Source organism: Sapajus apella, unplaced genomic scaffold, assembly GCF_009761245.1.
Source record: "Sapajus apella isolate SASKATOON/1434 unplaced genomic scaffold, GSC_monkey_1.0 scaffold43, whole genome shotgun sequence".
Classification (NCBI taxonomy): domain Eukaryota; kingdom Metazoa; phylum Chordata; class Mammalia; order Primates; family Cebidae; genus Sapajus; species Sapajus apella.
The window spans coordinates 19,023,413-19,045,182 of record NW_022436983.1 but is presented as its reverse complement, the minus strand read 5'-3'; the positions used below and the strand labels follow the sequence as shown (position 1 = coordinate 19,045,182).

Genomic DNA, 21,770 nt, shown 5'->3' with positions numbered 1-21,770 from the left:
TTCTAAGTGTCCAGGCAGGGCTTTGTGGCACCGTATGAGGGTTTTTCCTTTCTATCTCCCTTCCTGGGTTGTGAGTTTCTCAGGGCAGGGAAATGGATCACTCATCCACCTGTCACCGTATAATGCATATTAGTTGCCTGATATACACTAGTACTCAGAAAAATGTCTGATGAATGAATAATATTCCTGACTTTGCCACTTACTTTTTTTTTTTTTTTTTGAGACAGAGTCTCGCTTTTATCACCCAGGCTGGAGTGCAGTGGCACAGGTGTGAGCCACCACGCCCGGCTGCCACTTACTTTCTAACTGACTTTGAATATAATCATTTTCTTCTCGAGTCTCATTTCAAAATTTATAAGACAAGCGGCCTGGACTGCGTTTCAAGGCAGCCCTTTCAGCACTAAGTGAAATAAGTGGCTGAGGGATGCAGGATGCGCTGGCTAGGGGAGGTCGCTACCATCTCCAGCAAAATGCTGTGCTGAGGTCTGACACAGAGGGATATAGAGAGAGGGGCTGCCTGACCCCCCCATCTAGGAGCTGCCCAGGATGCCAGAGGAGGGGATGGAACTGATTTAGGTCAATGAGGGGGCATTGGCTATTAACCCCTTGAATCCCAGTGGCTCACTTGCTGGTTCCCATCCCTGACCCACTAGCCTGGTGTCTCCCCCCTCTCCTGGGGGGAGACCAATTTCTGGAGGAAGCTCTGGGTACCCAGTCTTCCCCTAAGCCTGCCTCTGAACAAGCTGTTCTTGTTTATGACCCCCGTCCCAGCAGAACAGTGATTGCTCATCCTTGCATGTGATTTGAGAGGGCCAGTCTTTCAGGCCTGGAGGAAACTCAAGCCCCACCAGCCGCTTGGCATCGGAATGCTCAGCTGGTCTGCTCCTGGGGCTCATGTGACCAAGATCCAGCTATAAATATCAGAGGGGCCTCAGACGAAGACAGAATTCGGGCACCAGGAGAAGGAAGCCAACAGGATCCGACACAGTGTTTCCTGAGAAAGGCAAGACCCCCTCAGGTCTACTTAGAGCGAAGTCCGTAGAGGAGGCAGCTAGGCGCAGCTCTGACTCCGACCCACAGAATGGATTATAAGTCGAGCCTGATCCAGGATGGGAACCCCATGGAGAACTTGGAGAAGCAGCTGATCTGCCCTATCTGCCTCGAGATGTTTACCAAGCCAGTGGTCATCTTGCCGTGCCAGCACAACCTGTGCCGGAAGTGTGCCAACGACATCTTCCAGGTCAGTGCCAGGGGCGGCCTCATCTGGGGGCCCCAGGTGGCTGCTCAGCTTCCCTGTGATGAAACCCTTCTTCATGCTTAGCCTTCCAAGCAGAACAGGCTCTTTCCCCTTGGAAGTGAACCCCTGCAGAGGCCTCTGGACAGGGCTGAGAGGGGCTGAGAGGGGCTGAGAGGGGCTGGGAGGCAGCTCTGGCCGTCACAGTCCTTCTCCATGACGCATGTTTCCCCTCCCGCCCTGCCCATAGCTCCTCCACCCCTACCCTGAGCACTGCTGTTGACTCTCCAATCAAGAGTCAAATGCCTCAAGTGATAAGCGGGGGAGGCAGGGGACAGGAGAGAGAAACCAGACCCTTGGGGCTGGAGCCAGCTCCTGGTGGCAAGAGGCCCAGAGCTTTGGGAGGAGGGTGTCAAGGAGGCAGTGGGCAGTAGAGGCTTCTTTCCTTTTGAGGCTGTTCCCTACAATATGGGAGCAGAAGGGGCTTTAACTCCCAGAGAAAGGAAGGGGGCAGGTGTCCTGGCTAGGAGGCAGGATGTGCGGTTCCCCAGGGGCACTTTACAAACTGTTCTTTCACGATTTTATCTTTAAAGTAGCAGCCCTAGGAGCTTGCTGTAATTGTAATGCCCATTTCATAAGTAGGCAAACTGAGGCTTAGAGAGATAAGGTTGCTTGCCCAAAATCACTCGGAGAATAATTGTGACTTTAACCCAGGTCTGCTGCCTCCCCATCCTGATAATTGCTTAGCTGCTTCTCAGGTGCTCCATGTGTGAGGACTGGTTCTCACTGCAGCCTGCCGAGCTCCAGGTCCTCATGTTTGACCGGAGTGGCTGAGACAGGCAGAGAAAAGGGTAAGAGGAGAATTAGAAAGGGGAAAGGATGAGGAGGGAGCCCAGAACCTCACCTTGACCTTTGCCACCTGCAGGCATCAAATCCCTACTGGACCAGCCGAGGCAGCTCAGTGTCCATGTCTGGAGGCCGTTTCCGCTGCCCCACCTGCCGCCACGAGGTGATCATGGATCGTCACGGAGTGTACGGCCTGCAGAGGAACCTGCTGGTGGAGAACATCATCGACATCTACAAACAGGAGTGCTCCAGGTCAGTTCTCATGCCTGCTGGGGGTCCATCCTCCTTCCCAGCCATGCTGTGCCCAGCTCCACCAAGCTCCTTCCCACTCCTTCATTTGCTTAGGATCCAGGCCCCTAGCTGGACTAGCTACACAAGCCAGTTCAGAGACAGGATTGGAGACCCATACACCCCAACCCAGCTCTCAGATCACTCAGTGGATGGGAAGGGACCCAGACATTAGGCTGCCCTTCCAGGAGATACCAAGACAGAGACTCGGGGAAAGATGAGATATGAGAGGTGGAAAAAGGCCCTGGGGCCAGCTAGTGGCTCTGGTCAGCAGAGAAAGCGCCCAGTGAGAAACAGCCAGGTTGTCCATAAGGATAGCAATGACTACTCTCCCGTGTGCCAGGAGAAAGAGCTCCAGGCACTGGGAATGCTTCATCTTAGCACCTCCCAATCATTCTGTGGATCAGGCATGACTTTATTATCCTCATTTCACAGATGAGGAAACTGAGGCTAAAAAGGTGAAGTCAATTAGCTAAGGTTTCCCAGTTGGGAAGTGATAGAGCCAGGAGTTGTCCCAGTCAATCTAGCTCTGAGTCTCCCTGTAATAAAACAGCAGCTCATTCACAGGCAAACTGTGTGAGAGGTGGAGGTTGTACTGTGTTGACCTCAAACTGGGGAGAGAGGGCCAGGCATGGTGGCTCACGCCCGTAATCCCAACACTCTGGGAGGCCAAGGTGGGAAGATGGTTTGAGGCCAGGAGTTCAAGACCAGTCAGGGCAACATAATGAGATCCTGTTTCTACAAAAATTAAAAACCAGCTGAGTGTGGTGAGGCATGCCTGCAGTCCCAGCTACTAGGGAGAATTGTTGAGCCAGGGAGGTCAAGACGGCAGAGCCATGATCGTGCTACTGCACTCCGGGCTGGGTGACAGAGTGAGACTATGCCTTAAGCAAACAGACGAACAAACTGGGGAGAGACACAGCCACAGGGAAGATCTTTACAAATCAGGACATGCTGGTAAGACTCCAGGAGTGCTGACTTCACAGCCTTTATGCTCCAAAACCTTCACCAAGCATCTGCCTGCAGGCAGTGCCCAGTCCAAGGGAAGGTGACAGACCAGGTCTCAGGTGAAGAAACCCTGGCCTGGGGAACTGTGCTCGCAAGTTAGCCTCTGTGAATAATGTACTGTACGGTCTTGGGTAAGCCTCTGGGGCTTCATTTCCTCTGTCTGCAAATAGAAACAGACAGTAAGACCTGTTATTGTGGCTGTCAAATAAGATATTAATGGAAAAGTGTTAATGTATCAACTATGTATTGGGTTCCTACTATTTGCAGGCACTGTACTAAGGACTTTCAGGCATTTTCCCCATCTACTTTTCATAGTAACTGTGGAAGGCATTCCCATCTCCATTTTACCCTGAGGAAACGGGAGCTCAGAGACGATCAGAGATTTGTCCAAGGCCACACAGCTAGCAAGTGGTAGAGCTAAGAGACAGAGGGTGTGAGAATATTCTCTTTTTTTTGTTTTTGAAGCAGAGTCTTGCTTTGTCGCCCAGGTTAGAGGGCAGTGGTGTGATCTTGGCTCACTGCAACCTCCACCTCCCATGTTCAGGCGATTGTCCTGTCTCAGTCTCCCAAGTAGCTGGGACTACAGGCGCGTGCCAACATGCCCAGCTAATTTTTATATTTTTAGTAGAGACAGGGTTTCACCATGTTGGCCAGGCTGGTCTTGAACTTCTGACCTCAGGTGATCTGCCCACCTCAGCCTCCCAAAGTGCTGGGATTACAGGTGTCTTTTTCTTTTTCTTTTTTTTAAAATTTCCCTAATGCCACCCACTCGAATATTCTTAACTGCTGTGCTAGACTGCCTCTCATGTTACTACAGCTCAACACTACAAAATGCAAACATATTGCTGATCATTACAGGAATAATAAAGTCAGTTCTGCACCACTCTTAACCTACCCAGTGCCAACCTATGAAGGAAATGTTGTATGTGAACCTCTGAGGCCTTTCCACATAGTGGAATGACAATGACAGCTGCTTGCTACTGAGGGGCCACTCTGTGCCAGGCACTCCACATTCACTACAGACAACTTCTACCATGATTGCTACAGTTCTGGGAGGAAACCCGGGGAAGAGAGGCGAAATCACTTTCCAAAATCACAAAAATGAATGTGGGAGAACAATCTGGATATGAACCCTGATGCCAAAGTCTGAACTTGGGAGGGTGGGGATCTGGGAGGGCTGTGGGAACAGGAACCAGACCCTCAGGCTCTTGCCTCACCTCTGCACTCCCTGCCATCCCTTCATCAGGGGATGGAGGCAGGTGGCAAAGGGAGACCCCTGCCAGCATAGGGACTCTGGGGTAAAAGATGCAAAAAGGGGCTTCTTTAAGAACTTGGAGGACAATAAAGCCCAGGGTGTGATCAGTCACGTAAGGCTGTTTGGAGGTGAGGCACTGACACTGTGGGGGACAGTCACCATTTGACACTTGCAAGGTGCCTGTTCTGTTAGGGGCTGGGAATCAGAGGTGCTGTTGGCTCTCAATGAGTGTATGGTCTAGCTGGAGATGGAAGACTCAAAGAATTGAATCCACACCAGGCATGGTGGTATGCACCAGTTGCAGCTACTGGGGAGGCTGAGGCAGGAGGATTGCTCAGCTTAGAAGTTCGAAGCTGCAGTGTGTCTGTGAATTGCTGCTGCACTCCAGCCTGGACAATATGGTGAGACCCTGTTGCAAAAAAACAAAACAAAACAAAAAAAGGCTGGGTGCAGTGGATCACGCCTGTAATCCCAGTACTTTGGGAGGCTGAGGTGGGAAAGGCTGAGGTGGGAAAGTGCTGGGGTTACAGGCATGAGCCACTGTGCCCAGCCATGGAGAGTCTTAAGAAATTCAAGATGGTGAACTGACTCCTATGCTAGTTATTGTTTTCTTCTTCTTCTTTTTTTTTTTTTTTTGAGATGGAGTTTCACTCTTGTTGCCCAGGCTGGAATGCAATGGCACAATCTCGGTTCACTGCAACCTCTGCCTCCCCAGATCAAATAATTCTCCTGCCTCAGCCTCTGAAGTAGCTGGGATTACAGGTGCATGCTACCACACCCAGCTAATTTTTGTATTTTTAGTAGAGATAGGGTTTCATCATATTTGTCAGGCTGGTCTAGAACTCCTGACCTCAGGTGATCCACCCACCTCGGGCTCCCAAAGTGCTGGGATTACAGGCGTGAGCCACCGCGCCCAGCCTTAGTGATTTATTCTTTCTACCTTTGTTTAATTACCACCTCCTCTATGCAGGCACTGTACAGTGTAGGCTCAGGGGGTGATGAAAACAGGCAAGTTTCCCTGCCTTGATGGAGGTTACAGTCTAGTGGATTAAATATAGAATTAAATGAGGCCATCAGTAAAAATTTCTTAGCTCAGAGCCCAGCCTGCAGTAACCAAAGCTACGGTGACTATAATTAGAGCAACTGAACTCTAGCCTCCTCCGCCCTTACTTGCTCCATGACCTTGGACAAGTCAATTCACTTTTTCTGGAGCCCAGTTTCCTCTTCTCTAAAATGTCTCCAGGTCTGACTCTCTGGAATTCTATGGCCCTTTCTGTGTCCTTTGCACTGGCAGAGCCTCAGGCTAACTCCATCTTAGGATGTGGGGACAGATTTGGTGTCATTGGCTTCCCAAGTCCTTGGTCCCCAGAAGATGAAAAGATTTTAGGGCAGCCAAACACTGAGAGCCCAGGGCATAAATCTGGCAATTCACAGACACGCTGCAGCCTTGAACTCCTGGGCTGAGCAATCCTCCTGCCTCAGCCTCCCCAGTTGCTGCGACTGGTGCAGCGGAGCTGGGGAGAAGACAGGGACGCAGGACCCCCCATGACTTGAGACTGTTCTCCACTGCAGTCGGCCGCTGCAGAAGGGCAGTCACCCCATGTGCAAGGAGCACGAAGATGAGAAAATCAACATCTACTGTCTCACGTGTGAGATGCCCACCTGCTCCATGTGCAAGGTGTTTGGGGTCCACAAGGCCTGCGAGGTGGCCCCACTGCAGAGTGTCTTCCAGGGACAAAAGGTACTGGCTCCAGCCCCTTTTACCCCCAGCCTGGGCCTGCTGGGCACGGTCTGATGATTCAGGAGGCAGATTTGATCCCTGTAGATCTGCTGATCCGGCCTTTTAGGAATAGTCCCTCTGGGGGGACTTCCCAGGCCACAGGGACAGCAGCCCTGGCCTTCCTGGGGGAGGCAGCTGAGCTCATGGTTATACTTAGAGCCACTCAAGAGCACCTGGGTGTGGCCACAAAGGAGCAGTCAGACGCCCTGGCCAGGCCACCGGGGTCCTCTCGGGCCACGGCTTCTCCACCCCCCAGATACTCTTCCCATGCCTCTCACCTCTTCTCCTAGACTTCATCTTTCCCTGCAGCAGGAGGCAGCTTAACCCTCTTCCTGGGCCCCTGGGCCTGTGGAGACCCACCGCCCTGTCCGTGCAGTAAGCCACGGCCCCCTCTTTTCCATGCTCTTTCCCCACTTCCCACTCTTCCCTTGGTCTCTCTATCCTAGAAGTCTCCAACTCTATTTCTTTCCTTTGTCCCTTCTTTCTTGGTAACAAGCCCCTCCTCTACCAGTTCCTTGCTGTGTATTTTGGGCAGCTCACTTGCCTGCTCTTGGCCTCATCTGTAAAATAAGGTATGCAGTATCTTTCTAACATCCTCTGCTCTGGAGCTGATCTGTACCCGAAAGAGGGGCCAGATCCCTACAGGAGGCTCTTTCTAGCAGAGAGGGGAGGAAGGGAGCCATGTTGCTGCCTTGCCCCAGCGGGTAGGCCCTGAGGCTATTTGTATATCTCCTCTCCTGACCCCCACACCTCTATCTAGACTGAGCTGAATAACTGTATCTCCATGTTGGTGGCGGGGAATGACCGCGTGCAGACCATCATCACTCAGCTGGAGGAGTCCCGTCGAGTGACCAAGGTGAGGGGACAGAATAGCCCTGCCTGGAAGTTCCAGGGCAGGCTGGTCTCTGGGGAAGGCTCACCCATGGGTTGTGGCTAAAGGTTGAGGCCTGGAGCCTGGGGTGGCCAAGCAGGGATGGCAGGGGAGAGACAAATCCATCATCCACTCTCTCAGCAAATGCTTCTCAAGCACAGCTGTGTGTCTGGCCCCACCTGAGATGGGGGGATGGAGGAATGAACGAGACAGACGTGGTCCCTGACCTCAGGGAGTGTTCCACCAATCATTCTCAGTATTTGTTCAACACAAATCACTTTCAGAGCACAGTTCTTCAGTGTGCTATAGACCAACACTTCCCAAACTTTAAAGTGCAAGAAAATCACCCTGGGATCCTGCTGAAACTCAGGTTCTCATTGAGTCAGTTTGGAATGAGGCATAACAGTTGCATTTCTAGCCAGTTCCCAGGATTTGTCCAAGCTGCTGTGTCCATGGACCACACTCTGAGTAGTGAGACTATTGAGGGCAGAAAGGAACTTTTCTATTCCTGAAAAAAGCTTGCACGATTTTCCATGTTCACTTGGGGTAGGGGCCTGGAGACGAGATGAAGGAAAGGGGTCATGATAATTGTGAGTGGTTGAAGAGTCAGGTGAAGGGTAGGAAGGAGGGGAACATTGTGATCACCCATGAGAGGCTCCCAGTCTGATGAGATGCTACTGTCACACCCACTTTACAGAAAAGAACTAAGATGTGACATCTGTGACAGAGGGAAGGGAGCTTCCGTTGAGAGGCGTGCTAGGAAAGGAGCTGTTTTTCCACCTCTCTTAGGAACAAATGATGCAGAGCTTCCCTAATCCAGTCTTGGTCCTAAAAGGGAGGGAAGAGTGTGACCTGGGACATACTGGAGGCCCAGGAAACTGAATGGAAGCAAATACGTTAATTTGCTGAAGGTCACACAGCTAGAAGGGAAACACAGCTAAAAGGCAACAGAAAGCTGGACGGGGAGGCTCACACCTGTAATCCCAGCACTTTGGGAGGCCAAGGCAGGTGCAATGTGAGGTCAGGAGATTGAGACCGTCCTTGCTAACACAGTGAAACCCCATCTCTACTAAAAATCAAAAAATTAGCTGGCTGTGGTGGCATGCACCTGTAATCCCAGCTACTCGGGAGGCTAAGGCAGGAAAATCACTTGAACCTAGGAGGCGAGATTTCAGTGAGCTGAGATTGTGCCACTGCACTCAGCCTGGGTGACAGAGCAAGACTCCATCTCAAAAAAAAAAGAAAGGCAACAGAGAAAGAGAGGGCAGATCCCACATTACTGACTGTTGCATTGGTCTGAGAGGTGATGCTCCAATGACCAGCTGAGGTTGGGGGACAGGCGGAGGGTGCAGGAACAAGGAAGAACATGTTATGTCATGTGACCCTAGAGCCTATTTTGGAAAAAGGGGCTAGCTGTTTTTCAAGGCATCAGCCTCCAAATATCACTGGTGTACTAAGTAGCTGTGAGGCCGGATGAGTGTTTTCTTCTTGTTAAGCCTTTGTTTCATCTTCTGTAATGTGGGGATGTATGTAATGAGAGCTCTTCTAGCTTTCAAAATTGCTTGCTACTGTCCCAGGAAGGGAGTGTGGGGGCAGGGAGTAAGGACCCTACAGAATGTGACTGCAAGACTTCTGTCTTCAGGAGAACAGTCACCAGGTAAAGGAAGAGCTGAGCCAGAAGTTTGACACACTGTACGTCATCCTGGATGAGAAGAAAAGCGAGTTGCTGCAGCGGATCACTCAGGAGCAGGAAGAAAAGCTCAGCTTCATTGAGGCCCTCATCCAGCAGTACCAGGAGCAGCTCGACAAGTCCACGAAGCTGGTGGAGACTGCCATCCAGTCCCTGGACGAGCCTGGGGGTGCCACCTTCCTCTTGGTAAGCAGGACTAGAAGGGTCTGGGTGGGGTCAGTTCAATTCTACAGCTCTAAGGTTCCAGTTAGGCTTCTCTACTGACAACCCATGGGCCCTTGGAAAAGTCATTTAAACCTCTGTGAGCCTCAGTTTTCTCATCTGTCAAATGGGCATGTAATACCCCCTACCCTCCTCTTACTGATTTTAGAATGATCAGAGGATGTTTGTGAAATGACTTTGTAAGCTGCAAAATAGTGTCCCACCTACAGACTATTAATTGAGCCCCTACTGTAGGCCAGACACTGAGTAGAAGACAAGGAAATAAACCAGACACAGCCCTGCCCTCAAAGAGCTTGTTGGGGAGGACAGAAAAGTCTGTTATAAGACTTTGCAATTCAGGCCAGGTGCAGTGGCTCACACCTCTAATCCCGGCACTTTGGGAGGCCGAGGTGGGTGGATCGCCTGAGGTTTGGAGTTCGAGACCAGCCTGACCAATATGGTGAAACCCCGTCTTTAAAAAAAATAAAAATAGGCTGGGCGCGGTGGCTCAAGCCTGTAATCCCAGCACTTTGGGAGGCCGAGGCGGGTGGATCACAAGGTCAAGAGATCGAGACCATCCTGGTCAACATGGTGAAACCCCATCTCTACTAAAGATACAAAAAAATCAGCTGGGCATGGTGGCACGTGCCTGTAATCCCAGCTACTCAGGAGGCTGAGGCAGGAGAATTGCCTGAACCCAGGAGGCGGAGGCTGCGGTGAGCCGAGATCGCACCATTGCACTCCAGCCTGGGTAACGAGAGCAAAACTCCGTCTCAAAAAAAAAAAAAAAAAAGTCTTCACAGTTCAGTTCAATAAACATTTTCTAAGCTTCTACTGTGGGCCAGGCTTTGTGCTAGACATTAGGTATGAAAAGGTGGTTAGCATTGGGGGGTTCAGGGTTTCAGAGTGTTGGATTGATACCCCCAGAGCCTAAGCTTCCTGCCAAGACAATGGGAGGGTCCTAGGGTGATGATCAAGACCTGTGCAAACCATGGATAGAGAGAAAAGTTCCAAATTCTGCTCAGTTTGGGGTGGGGAGCAGGTCACAACTTGGCTAGGGAATGGCACCAAATGTCCAACTACAACACCCAGTCACTGGTTTTGCTGATTTCCTGGAGTTATCGCTTCTGTGGTCCTAACTCTTTATTCTCTCTCCCCCTGCAGACTGCCAAGCAACTCATCAAAAGGTCAGTATCTCCTCAGAGGCTATGATCTAAGCCCCCAGTTCCCAGCAGGGCCTCTGTCCAGGAAGCCTTGTCCTGAGCATTAGATCTGCTAGAGGGTCTCACTCCAGGCTGGCTTCCCTGACCTTCTGCATCCCTGACTTTTTGGACCACTCATTGTGCTTGAGATTTGAGAGGAAATACTCCATCCCTCCAAGGGAGCCTCTGGGTGGAAGGCCTGGGCGTGGGCAAGTCATGTGCCCTCTCCTCCCTGCACTGAGCCCCAGAGATCTCACCCAGCCTCTCTCTCTGTCTCCCCCACAGCATTGTGGAAGCTTCCAAGGGCTGCCAGCTGGGGAAGACAGAGCAGGGCTTTGAGAACATGGACTGCTTTACTTTGGATTTAGAGTACATAGCAGATGCCCTGAGAGCCATCGACTTTGGGACAGGTAAAGGAGGTGGTGGTGCCACTTGTCTATTTCCCTTCCTAATCCCTGGAAACCAGCATCTCTTCCACTGAACCCCATGGGGAGGCAGATACACTAATAAACATCCCCATATATCAATCAAATTCATATAGCCAGCTTCTGGCTGGCTGGGGAGGCTCACACCTGTAATCCCAGCACTTTGGGAGGCCAAGGCAGGTGGATCACTTGAGGTCAGGAGTTTGAGACCAGCCTGGCCAACATGGTGAAACCTCACCTCTACTAAAAATACAAAAATTAGCCAGACGTGGTGGCACATGCCTGTAATTCCAACTATTCAGGAAACTGAGGCAGGAGAATCGCTTGAATCCAGGAGGTAGGGGTTGCAGTGAGCCAAGATCGTGCCACTGCACTCTAGCCTGGGCAACAGAGCCAGACTCCGTCTCAAAAAAAAAAAAAAAAAATCATATAGCCAACTTCTAGATGAGCCCAGAGCCTAGCACAGTGGCTTGGTGCAGAATTTCTGCTCCATAAATTACATATGGATCCATGGCAGGGAGGCCTCTTGGGGCAGTAGAAATAATGTGGCCTCTGGAATCAGACAGTCCTGAGTTTAAATCCCGGTTCTACCATGTGTTTATTATCTGTGTGACCTTTGGCAGGCCCCCTCTGCCTGAGTTTTCTTTTCTTTTTTTTTTTTTTTTTTTTGAGAGGGAGTTTCACTCTTGTTACCCAGGCTGGAGTGCAATGGCGCGATCTCGGCTCACCGCAACCTCCGCCTCCTGGGTTCAGGCAATTCACCTGCCTCAGCCTCCTGAGTAGCTGGGATTACAGGCACGCACCACCATGCCCAGCTAATTTTTTGTATTTTCAGTAGAGACGGGGTTTCACCATGTTGACCAGGATGGTCTCGATCTCTTGACCTCATGATCCACCCGCCTCGGCCTCCCGAAGTGCTGGGATTACAGGCTTGAGCCACCGCGCCTGGCCCTGAGTTTTATTTTCTAATTTTAAAAATCAGGTTAGAAACGAGCCCTCTAATAATGACCAACTCACGGTGCTATTGCAAAAAAAATCAGACGTCGATGCAGAAAAGTCCTGTAGAGTACCAGAGATGTACTAGCTATTACCTAAAGGTAATCTTAGCTTCAGCTTCTTAATGCTATAACCTATGATACTCAGGCACCTTAATTTATCAACATTATATCCTCATTTCTGTTTATAATTACTCTCCCATAGAGTGCCTATAATAATTACAATTATACAATTGTTTACAATTATAATTATACAATTATAATAATTGTAATTATTATAGGCACTCTATGGGAGAGTAATTATAAACAGAAATGTGGGCCAGGCAGTGGCTCACACCTGTAATCCCAGCACTTTGGGAGGCTAAGGCAGGCGGATCACGAGGTCAAGAGAATCGAGACCATCCTAGCCAACACTGTAAAACCCTGTCTCTATGAAAAATACAAACAAAATTAACAGGAGGCTGGGTGTGCTGGCTCACGCCTATAATCCCAGCACTTTGGGAGGCTGAGGCGGGTGGATCATTTGAGGTCAGGAGTTCAAGACCAGCTTGGCTAACCTGATGAAATCCCGTCTCTACTAAAAATACAAAAAAAATTTAGCCGGACGTGGTGGCAGGCACCTGTAATCCCATCTAATCGGGAGGCTGAGGCAGGAGAATTGCTTGAACCTGGGAGGTGGAGGTTGCAGTGAGCCAAGATGACGCCATTGGACTCCAGCCTGGGCGACAAGAGGGAAACTCCGTCTCAAAAAAAAAAATTAGCTGGGTATGGTGGCTCATGCCTGTAATCCCAGCTACTCAGGAGGTTAAGGCAGGAGAGTCACTTGAACCAGGAAGGCAGATGTTGCAGTGAGCTGAGATCGTCCAGCCCGGTGATAGAGTGAGACTCGGTCTCAAAAATAATAATAAAATAAAATAATTGTAACAATGCAACCATAACAATAATAAGGGTGAAAATAACAAGGGAAATGAAGAAACTGAATGGAAACAAATAAGTTAATTTGCTGAAGGTCACACAGCTCAAGGGGAAACACAGCTCAAAGGCAACAGAGAAAGAGAGGGCAGATCCCACATTCCTGACCATTGTGTTGATCTGAGAGGTGGTGCTCCAATGACCAGCTGAGGTTGGGGGACAGGAGGAGGGTGCAGCAATAAGAAAGAAGTGTAAATGGGCTGGCGTGAGAAAGAGCTTCTCAGCACCTCGTGTGTCGCTCTCCTGCAAACCCTCAGTATCTGGTGCTAAGCCTGTTTTCAGAACCTCAGATATACCTCGTTCATAGGTAAGGACAAAATATATCCTAAAGCAGAGATACCAAGGGACTTGGGGACATCCACTGTAGATGAGCTACTCCACTGTCAGCTTCCCTAAGCTAAGATATTCAAGACTGGGTCATATGGTATGAGCATAACATTGTGAAGTCCTGCACTGGACTTCATAATCTCCCTGAGCCTCAGTTTCCCCACAAGTAAAATGAGGAGAGTACCAACGGTTACCAGTTACTGAACATTCTGTATGTCGTAGGCATTAAGCTCTTAACCTAAGTTTTATCATTTAACACACCTTTATGGGATAGGTTCTGTTATCATCTCTGTTTCATAGCTGAGGGAACTTAAATCTCAGAGAGGGTAAGCCACTTGTTCAAGGCCACACAGTTAGGAAGTAACCCATGCAGATTCTACCGAGAGCCATTTGGCTTGCAAAACTCTAGTGAGGATTTTATAAGACGGTGCACATTTAACACTTAGCACACTACTTGGCACGTAGTAAGTACTCAGAAACTGCTGTTAGGAGTAGTCATTGTGATAATGATTAAACAACAAAACTCCCTGGGTTATGCTCTGAGCCTAGTTACTTGGCTAGAAGTTTGGTTGTCATTTTGGAGATACTCTTTTTTGTTTATTTTTATTTTTTTGAGACGGTGTTTCGTTCTTGTCACCCAGGCTGGAGTGCGATGGCGTGATCTCTGCTCACTGCAGCCTCCGCTTCCAGGTTCAAGTGATTCTCCTGCCTCAGCCTCCCAAGTAGCTGGGATTACAGGCACACGCCAAGATGCCCAGCTAATTTTTTGTATTTTTAGTAGAGACAGGGTTTCGCCATGTTGGCCAGGCTGGTCTCAAACTCCTGACCTCAGGTGATCCGCCCGCCTCAGCCTCCCAAAGTGCTGGGATTACAGGCGTGAGCAACCAATCCCAGCCTGGAGATACTCTTGACAAATGTCCTGTCTCTGTGGTGGCCCCTCAGGGCCCCAAAAGATTAAGGAGGTGGCTCCCGGGAGAAGTGAAGGGAGATGTTTGCTGTTAAAGCTTGCCGGTGACATCTCAGGATGAAAAAATGGGGACATGAGTTGCAGCACAGTCACTGTCCCTCTGGTGCTCAGTTTCAGGGAGCAGAGGTGGCTCCAGAAGTGCTCCCCCAGCCTGTCCACCGCTCTGCAGGCTAAGGAAGGAGGAAAACAGGACAGGGGGTGTTGAACAAGCAGATCTCGTAGGCTGAGCAGCTTCCTCAGGACAAGGACTCTGACCCCTGAGAATGGAGGAGGCGTTTTTCTCTGCCTACCTGAGAAATGCGCAGAAGCAGAGAGTGTGCCTCCTCAGAGTCCTCTCTCCGGTCACAGGCAGAGCAGGTGATAGAAGCTACTGGTGCTGGTGCAAGGAAATGTCTCGAACCTGGCTCCCTGGGACAGAGTGCAGGGGATTGCAGGAGCAGGGCCTCTGTGCGGTGTGGATCTGGCAAGCCCATAACCTCCCAGGCCACTGCCGTCTCTGTGTGGCCATTTGACTTCAAGTGGGCACAGGAAGGGGTTTAGACAGTGCTCTCTCCTGCCGAGTTCCTCTTCAAGTAGCTCCTCAAGAAACTAGGCCCCTCCTAACACAAGTGTTCTTCGTCACAGATGAGGAAGAGGAGGAGTTCATTGAAGAAGATCAGGAAGAGGAAGACTCCACAGAAGGGAAGGAAGAAGGTAAAAAATTCATCTACCTCCATTGCTTCATTCCTTCACTCATTCCACAATAGGAGATGCCTACTATGTGCAAAGTGCTGTGTTAGACATTGAGAATGATACTGAGCCCTGTCCCCCAGCATGTGCTTTAAACCTATTGAAGGTAATGTTCTGTTCTCCTTACCCTTAGAGAGGAAAAAAACCCCAAACTATTCATAGTAAAATGCTCCCATTTCACATCTAAATGATCTTCTTAGATGGAAAGCAATACAGCACAGCAAAAGGAAAAGATGGGGGCTCATGAGGTAGGGCGGGTCCATTGAGGTGTTTTGTTTGGCGAGCACTGTGTTTAAATTAAAAAAAAAAATAGTACTTGCTGGTCAGGAACAGTGGCTCACGCCTGTAATTCCAGCACTTTGGGAGGCCAAGGCCAGCCTGGCCAACATGGTAAAACCCCATTTATACTAAAAATACAAAAAATTATTCGGATTTGCTGGTGGGCACCTGTAGTAGCAGCTACTCAGGAGGCTGAGGCAGGAGAATCCCTTGAACCCAGAAGGTGGAGGTTGCAATGAGCTGAGATTGTGCCACTGCACTCCAGCTTGGGTGATGGAGTGAGATTATATCTCAATAAAAAAAATTACTTGCTGGCTGGGTGTGGTGGCACATGTCTGTAATCCCAGCACTTTGGGAGGCTAAGGCGGGAGGATCACTTGAGGCCAGGAGTTTGGGACCAGCCTGGTCAACACAGCAAGACCTCATCTTTACAAAAAAAATTTTTGGCTAACACCCTTTTCGGCATTAGCCCACCTGAACCCAGGTTAATATAAAAAAAAATTAATTAGCCAGACGTGATGGGTACATACTTGTAGTCCTAGCTACTTGGGAAGCTGAGGCTGGAGGATCGCTTAAGCCCAGAAGGTCGAGGCTGCAGTGAGCTATGATTGCACCACTGTCCTCCAGCCTGGGCAACAGAGAAGGACACTACACTGTCTCTTTAAAAAAAAATTAATTGCTAACATTTTTTAAATTAGGGTTTATTTGTTTGTTTGTATGTTTGTTTGAGATGGAGTCTCACTCTGTCACCCAGGCTTGAGTGCAGTGGTGTCATCTCGGCACACTGCAACCTCCACTGCCCAGGTTCAAGCAATTCTCCTGCCTCAGCCTCCCAAGTAGCTGGGATTACAGGTGCGTGCCACCACACCCAATTAATTTTTTGTACTTTTAGTAGAGACGGGGTTTCACCATGTTAGCCAGAATGGTCTCGATCTCCTGACCTCATGATCCACCTGCCTTGGCCACCCAAAGTGGTGGGATTATAGGTGTGAGCCACCACACCCAGCTTATTTTTTAAGGGTTAAGAAAAAGGAGATTTCAACTAAGAATCTGCATTTTTACCTACTTGTGAAAGTTTAGAAAAAGCAAACAATGCTGGACTTGAACTTCCCTGCAGTCCCAGAACGCTGGCTCTGGGCAGTGACTCTCCCCTATAAAGGGTACATACCAGCCAGGTGTGGTGGCTCACACTTGCAATCCTAGTACTTTGGGAGGCTGAGGCGGGCGGATCGCCTGAGGTCAGGAGTTTGACACCAGCCTGGCCAACATGGGGAAATCCCATCTCTACTAAAAACACAAAAATTAGCCAGGCCTGTTGGCGGGCCTATAATCCCAGCTACTTGAGAGGCTGAGGCAGGAGAGTGGCTTGAACTCCAGGGAGGTGGAGGTTGTGGTGAGCCGAGTTCATGCCACTTCATTCCAGCCACTCCAGCCTGGGTGAAAGAGCAAAACTCCGTCTCAAACAAAGAAAAAAATGAGACATGCCCTTGCCAGTTTGCCCAGCCCACCACTGTCAAGCCTACTTACTTCACTCATTCATGTTATCTGCTGGCCCCCTGTAGGCATCTGAGTTCACCAGCCTGGCAGAGTTTGATTGAGGCTGGGTTCTGAATCACAACAGCTCACAGTTTCTCTGAGTCTTGAGCTACTCATCTGTGCATGGGGGCATAACAGTACTGATGTCAAAAGTTTATAGCAGGGAGTAAATAAGATAATCATTTAGCACAGTATCTGGTGCATAGGAAAGACATTTGCTAATTAGCACAGGCTTGCAAAAGTTGTTTTTCAAACCATAGGTACTGCAACTAAACTCCAATCCAGTTGAACAATACAGGGTAGTCTTTTGGAGTTTTATACTGATGTACAATCCATAACGTTTGGGCAGCTAAATTCTATTTTGGTTTTAAAAGGAAGCGACCAGGCAGAATGGGAGTTTGATGTTTTATTCAAACTCCTGTCTGAATAAACGGTAGCTTGGTAAGCCTTGGATCCTCCTGAGTCCCTGTCTCACCAAGCACCTCTGTGTCTTTTTCTTTATTTCAGGACGCCAGTAAGGAGCTGGATGAGTGAGACGTCCCCCGAGATGCAGAGAGACTGGGGAGGGTGGGGAGGGGCCCAGTGGCCTTGGCGACAGGCCCAGGGTCTGGGCCCCTGAAGGGGCAATGGGGAGGTAATATCTTCTCTCTGCTCAGAGAGGAGGGACTAGGGTAGGACCCTCACTGCTGCATCCAGCAGCCCCTGAACCAGAATTAGGGGAATGTGCTTGAAACAATCACACAGGACACTTTTCTACCCTGGTGCAAAATGGAATATTTTGTACATTTTTAAAATGTGATTTTTGTATATACTTGTATATGTATGTCAACTTGGTGCTTTTTGTAAAGGAACTTTTGTATAATGCCTGGTCGTTGGGTGACCTGCAATTGTCAGAAAGAGGGGAAGGAAGCCAGGTGGATACAGCTGCCCACTTCCTTTCCTGGGTGGGAGGACTGGGTAGCACCACAGGGACAACCTGCTATATTTCAGTGCCTATCCCAGACATATGGGGTGGTAACTGAGTTTGTGTTCTATGTTGTTTTAATAAATGGACAATGCTTTCTTCCTGTTATTCAAAGGAGCCAGGGTTTCATTCGGCCTTTTTTCTTGGAGATGAGGGTTGGCTGTAAATGAATAGGAGCCCTGGGAGGAGGTGACAGCAGGGCTAGGCTTAGGTCCCACCAAAGGAGTCCTTTACACCACCATTTCCCAATTTGCACTCCATGAAAAGCCAGCCCTGAGCTGGTCCTCCAAGAACAGGTTCAATGTGTTGTTGCTCTGGTTCTCCAGAAAACAGAGCCTGAGGCAAAGTTTAAATGCTGTAGTTGCATTTATAGGGCCCCAGGGAAAACCCCTGTGCCTACTGAAGTTTCACCAAAAATCATTAAGGCTGGGCGCAGTGGCTCATGCCTATAATCCCAGCACTTGGGGAGGCCGAGGCAGGTGGATCACCTGAGGTCAGGAGTTCGAGACCAGCCTGACCAACATGGTAAAACCCTGTCTCTACTAAAAATACAAAATAAGCTGGGCATGATGGCACATGCCTGTAATCCCAGCTATTTGGGAGGCTGATGCATGAGAATCGCTTGAACCCAGGAGGCGGAGGTTGCAGTGAGCCAAGATCACCCCACTGTACTCCAGCCTGGGCAACAATATTGAAACTCAATCTCAGAAAAAAAAAAAAAAAAAAAAAAGAGGCAGGTTAATAGGAGAAAAGGCACACGAATACACACATTTATTTGACCGTGGTTTTATGAGACACAGGAGTCTTCAGAATGAAGACCCAAAGATACAGGAGAAACTGTCATTTTTAGGCTTAGTGTCAACAAAGTATGGACGGCTGTGTAGAAATACGATTGGACAAAGGAGCCTGATCTAAGGCTGATAGACGGAGTGGGAAGCCAGCAGGGCCTGTCTGTCGAGATTCTTCTCGGCTCCAAACCACAGCTTTTGTAAAAAAGGGGAAAAAACAGAAAAGAAAAAAGGTATATAAGAGATTTTTCTGGGCCTGTCTCCTTGCAGCATTCCTGCTTTCCTCATATGGGGCAGGACTCTCTCTGGATGGGAGTCTTCTGACCTACAATCAGACAAAGCTCAAAGGTCAAATGATTTCCTATAGCCAGTTTTACACAGAAAGGAAGGGGAAAATTAGAACAATTTGTATGTGGTTTGTTTTTTTTTTTTCTTCTAAGATGGAGTCTCACTCCGTTGCTAGGCTGGAGTGCAGCGGTACAATCTCAGTTCACTGCAATCTCCATCCCCCCAGGTTCAAGAGATTCTCCTGCCTCAGCCTCCTGAGTAGCTCGGACTACAGGCACACAACACTACACCCTGTTAATTTTTGTATTTTTAGTAGAGATGGGTTTCACCATATTGGCCAGGATGGTCTTGATTTCTTGACCTCGTGATCCACCTGCCTCAGCCTCCCAAAGCCCTGGGATTACAGGCGTGAGCCACCTCTCCAGCCTAGAGTAATATTTTTAGGTTTTATGGCAGGCTTTGGGGAAGAAGGGTTGTAGTTTTTATGGCTAGCCTTGGAGAAAAATAAGGGGTCAGAGACAGGAGGTAAAGAGAAGGTCAGAGAGGAACGTTTGTTTCTGGGGCCTTCTTTCCCGAGTATTGTTTTCTGAGACCCTATCAGGTACACTACTGAGGCCAACAGAGGGAAGCAAAATGAAAGCGAAGCAGGAACAGAGGGGAGCAGGTACAACGTGTTGCATGGCTGAGCAGGCCACAGCTTCACCAGAGTGGGCTGGTTGCTCAGTCATGTGAGATGTTTCCAGCAGACCATAAAGAACAGGAAGTGATTCAAAGTCCTTTATCTGGGAGAAGAAAAGAAAGAAATGTGTCTGCTGGCTCCTTCCTGTCTCCTGCTTCCCACGCTGTTCATCCCGCCTTGACTTCGGGTGGCGCAGCTGCAGGGGGAGCAAGGTCACCTGCCACACAGGGTGGTACTGCAGTTGCGTCTAGAAGTGTTGGGAGGTGCCAGGGCCTCCATGGTCCAGTTGGGTTGGACAAGGGTTGGGGAGCTACTGCTGTCTCCACCTCAGTGAACACAATGGAGTCCAGGCTAGTGCCCAGACTTATTCCAGGAAAGGCCAAGTCAGCCACCGGCACTAGGGCATGAAGTTGTGACCATGGCCCAGTAGCATCCAGGATCTCCATGAGCCAGAAATCAGGGGCGTGGAGAGAGGCGAGGCTGAGCAAATCCAAGACAGCGCATTGATCTCCATGAGCCAGAAATCAGGGGCGTGGAGAGAGGCGAGGCTGAGCAAATCCAAGGCAGCGCATTCACTGGGGCTGATAAGCCAAGGACTTGTCACTTTGAGGAGCACTGCAGAGCCTGTTCCCCCATTAGACATTCAGATCACAGCAGCAAGTTAAGGGGTCTGCGTAGTCCCACTGTAAAGAAAGCAAATTAACTTTAGACCATCAGGTTCATGGTTCTTGGAATACTGCCTGACCCTCAGCCTCTCATTTTTTGTGTGTGGACTGAACTTCCGAACCTATGCATATGACATCCTCCAGAACTAGAGCAATGTGGAACTCACTTTAGGACAGTGCTCAAAAACCCTCACAACCTCTGCCCATTTTCACTTCTGGGAGTTTTTCTAAGGCTAACTCAGTTCCTAACTTTGAATTTCAAGGAATCAGATTTTGCTCTCATTTCCAGTCCTTTCTCAAGTTCTGAAGCATTTTGTTTTAATTTTTAAAACATGGTATAATACACACACATACCCATACAAGTGCACAAAACTACTCGTAAAGTTTAATAAACTATTGTAAAATGAAACCCTATGTTACTATCAGGTCAACAAAAAAAAAGAACATTGCCAGCCCTCAGAAGCCCTCCGTATGCCCCTCTAGCAGAAAGAGAAACTATCAATTTTTTTTTTTTTGACAATCACATACTTGTTTTTCTTTATGGTTTGATTTCCCAAAGAATCCTCCCATAGAAAACTGAAGGAATTTGAGGCCAGAAGGAGGAATCTGAGGCCAGAAAGACAGAGGCTTTCATCACCTCGAAATCACAAAAATCAGTATTATAACATGTGCATGTTCTGTTACTTCTCCAGACTACTGATTTTGTAAGCAACAAGCATTTCAGCCCCATATCTTGTCACTTACTGGGGAGAAGAGACAGCAGTCAAGACTTTAGGTAATCAGTTAAAGCTTAAATTCCAGGAAAATACCTGTTAATTGTGTAAGGTCTGACCGTGCTGTGGATGGCATGGCAACCCCCGTGAACTACATGTACACCTCTGGAGGGCCTTACAGAATTAGAAAACATGAAATGGCTGTAAGATCGCAGAAACAGGAAGAAATGATCAACCCCTGTGTGATATTGTGCTGACCTAGAGCCAGGGCCTGAGCAACGCCATTTGTGTTTGGCTTCTGTAAATCAAGCTGCTAGCTTGCTCTGAAAAATGCCCACTATGTAAAGCTGCTTAAACTTTGCTTATCAGTAACTGCTCTCTGTGGCCCTAATGTGACAGGCAAGCAGTCCTAACCCACACCATCTTGGCTCCTGCGACTTGTAATAAGTAACTAAGATCTGTGACTTCCACCAGTATCCAGACAATGTGTAAACTAACTTCTGTAAGCCACTTAGGTAACAATCGAAGTGACAACATGTCCTCTAGCCCTTGGAATGTCCGGAGACCCCCACCCTCATCTCTGCCCAGGAGGTGATTTACAGAATCCACTAGCCCTCGGAATGTCTGAATCCTTTTCATCCCCATCCCCGCTCCTCACCCCCACTCCCAAGGTGGTTTGTCGGGTATAAAAAGTCTTGGCACCCTCCTTTTGACACCACAGGTTGGAGAGACGTGAGTCCTCTCTGATCGCCGGCAATAAAGACCCTACAATCTGGCATACTTTTGTCTTGGTGTTAACTTTCTATGCTCGGTCCAGTATAACACCTGTGGCACCTACTTAACTCTGAGACATTCTCTATTGTTTCTTATTCTGGCCTCAATTGACAAGGCCTTTGGATTTTGTAACCGAGCTTGGCCAACCTCATGACTCCACACCCTACAACCCCCTCCCAGCCTGCAAACCTACGACCCCCTCCCAGCTTGCAAAAAACCACCAACTGGCTAGGTGAGGTGGCTCATACCTGTAATCCCAGCACTTTGGGAGGCTGAGGCAGGCAGATCACCTGA

General features: G+C 49.1%; 1 protein-coding gene and 1 long non-coding RNA gene across 3 annotated transcripts; one reads left to right on the top strand and one right to left on the bottom strand.

Moving 5' to 3' along the window:
- The first annotated feature begins 929 nt into the window (after positions 1-929).
- On the top strand, positions 930-17,686 carry TRIM63 (tripartite motif containing 63). The gene is made up of 9 exons (XM_032300910.1): positions 930-1,240; positions 2,160-2,332; positions 6,204-6,372; positions 7,172-7,267; positions 8,925-9,158; positions 10,338-10,360; positions 10,661-10,785; positions 14,686-14,754; positions 17,113-17,686. Exons 1-9 carry the CDS (start codon positions 1,082-1,084, stop codon positions 17,121-17,123), a joined length of 1,059 nt encoding a protein of 352 aa, XP_032156801.1. The 5' UTR covers positions 930-1,081; the 3' UTR covers positions 17,124-17,686.
- Positions 17,687-18,324: 638 nt separating this feature from the next.
- LOC116566501 lies at positions 18,325-21,665 on the bottom strand. 2 transcript variants are annotated; one of them, XR_004275891.1, is made up of 3 exons: positions 21,528-21,665; positions 20,799-20,940; positions 18,325-18,682 (listed from the first exon to the last, which is right to left on the bottom strand). It is a non-coding gene; the product is annotated as an uncharacterized LOC116566501 (long non-coding RNA). The 2 variants fall into 2 exon arrangements; XR_004275890.1 differs by lacking the exon at positions 18,325-18,682 and having other exon boundaries at positions 20,353-20,940.
- Positions 21,666-21,770: the final 105 nt, after the last annotated feature.

Bases quoted from the DNA above. Each gene is read 5' to 3' on its own strand.
- TRIM63 (XM_032300910.1), top strand. From the start codon at position 1,082: ATGGATTATAAGTCGAGCCTGATCCAGGATGGGAACCCCATGGAGAAC. The intron at 10,361-10,660 runs GTCAGTATCTCC...TCTCCCCCACAG, and splicing joins GCCAAGCAACTCATCAAAAG to CATTGTGGAAGCTTCCAAGG. The intron at 10,786-14,685 runs GTAAAGGAGGTG...TCTTCGTCACAG, and splicing joins AGCCATCGACTTTGGGACAG to ATGAGGAAGAGGAGGAGTTC.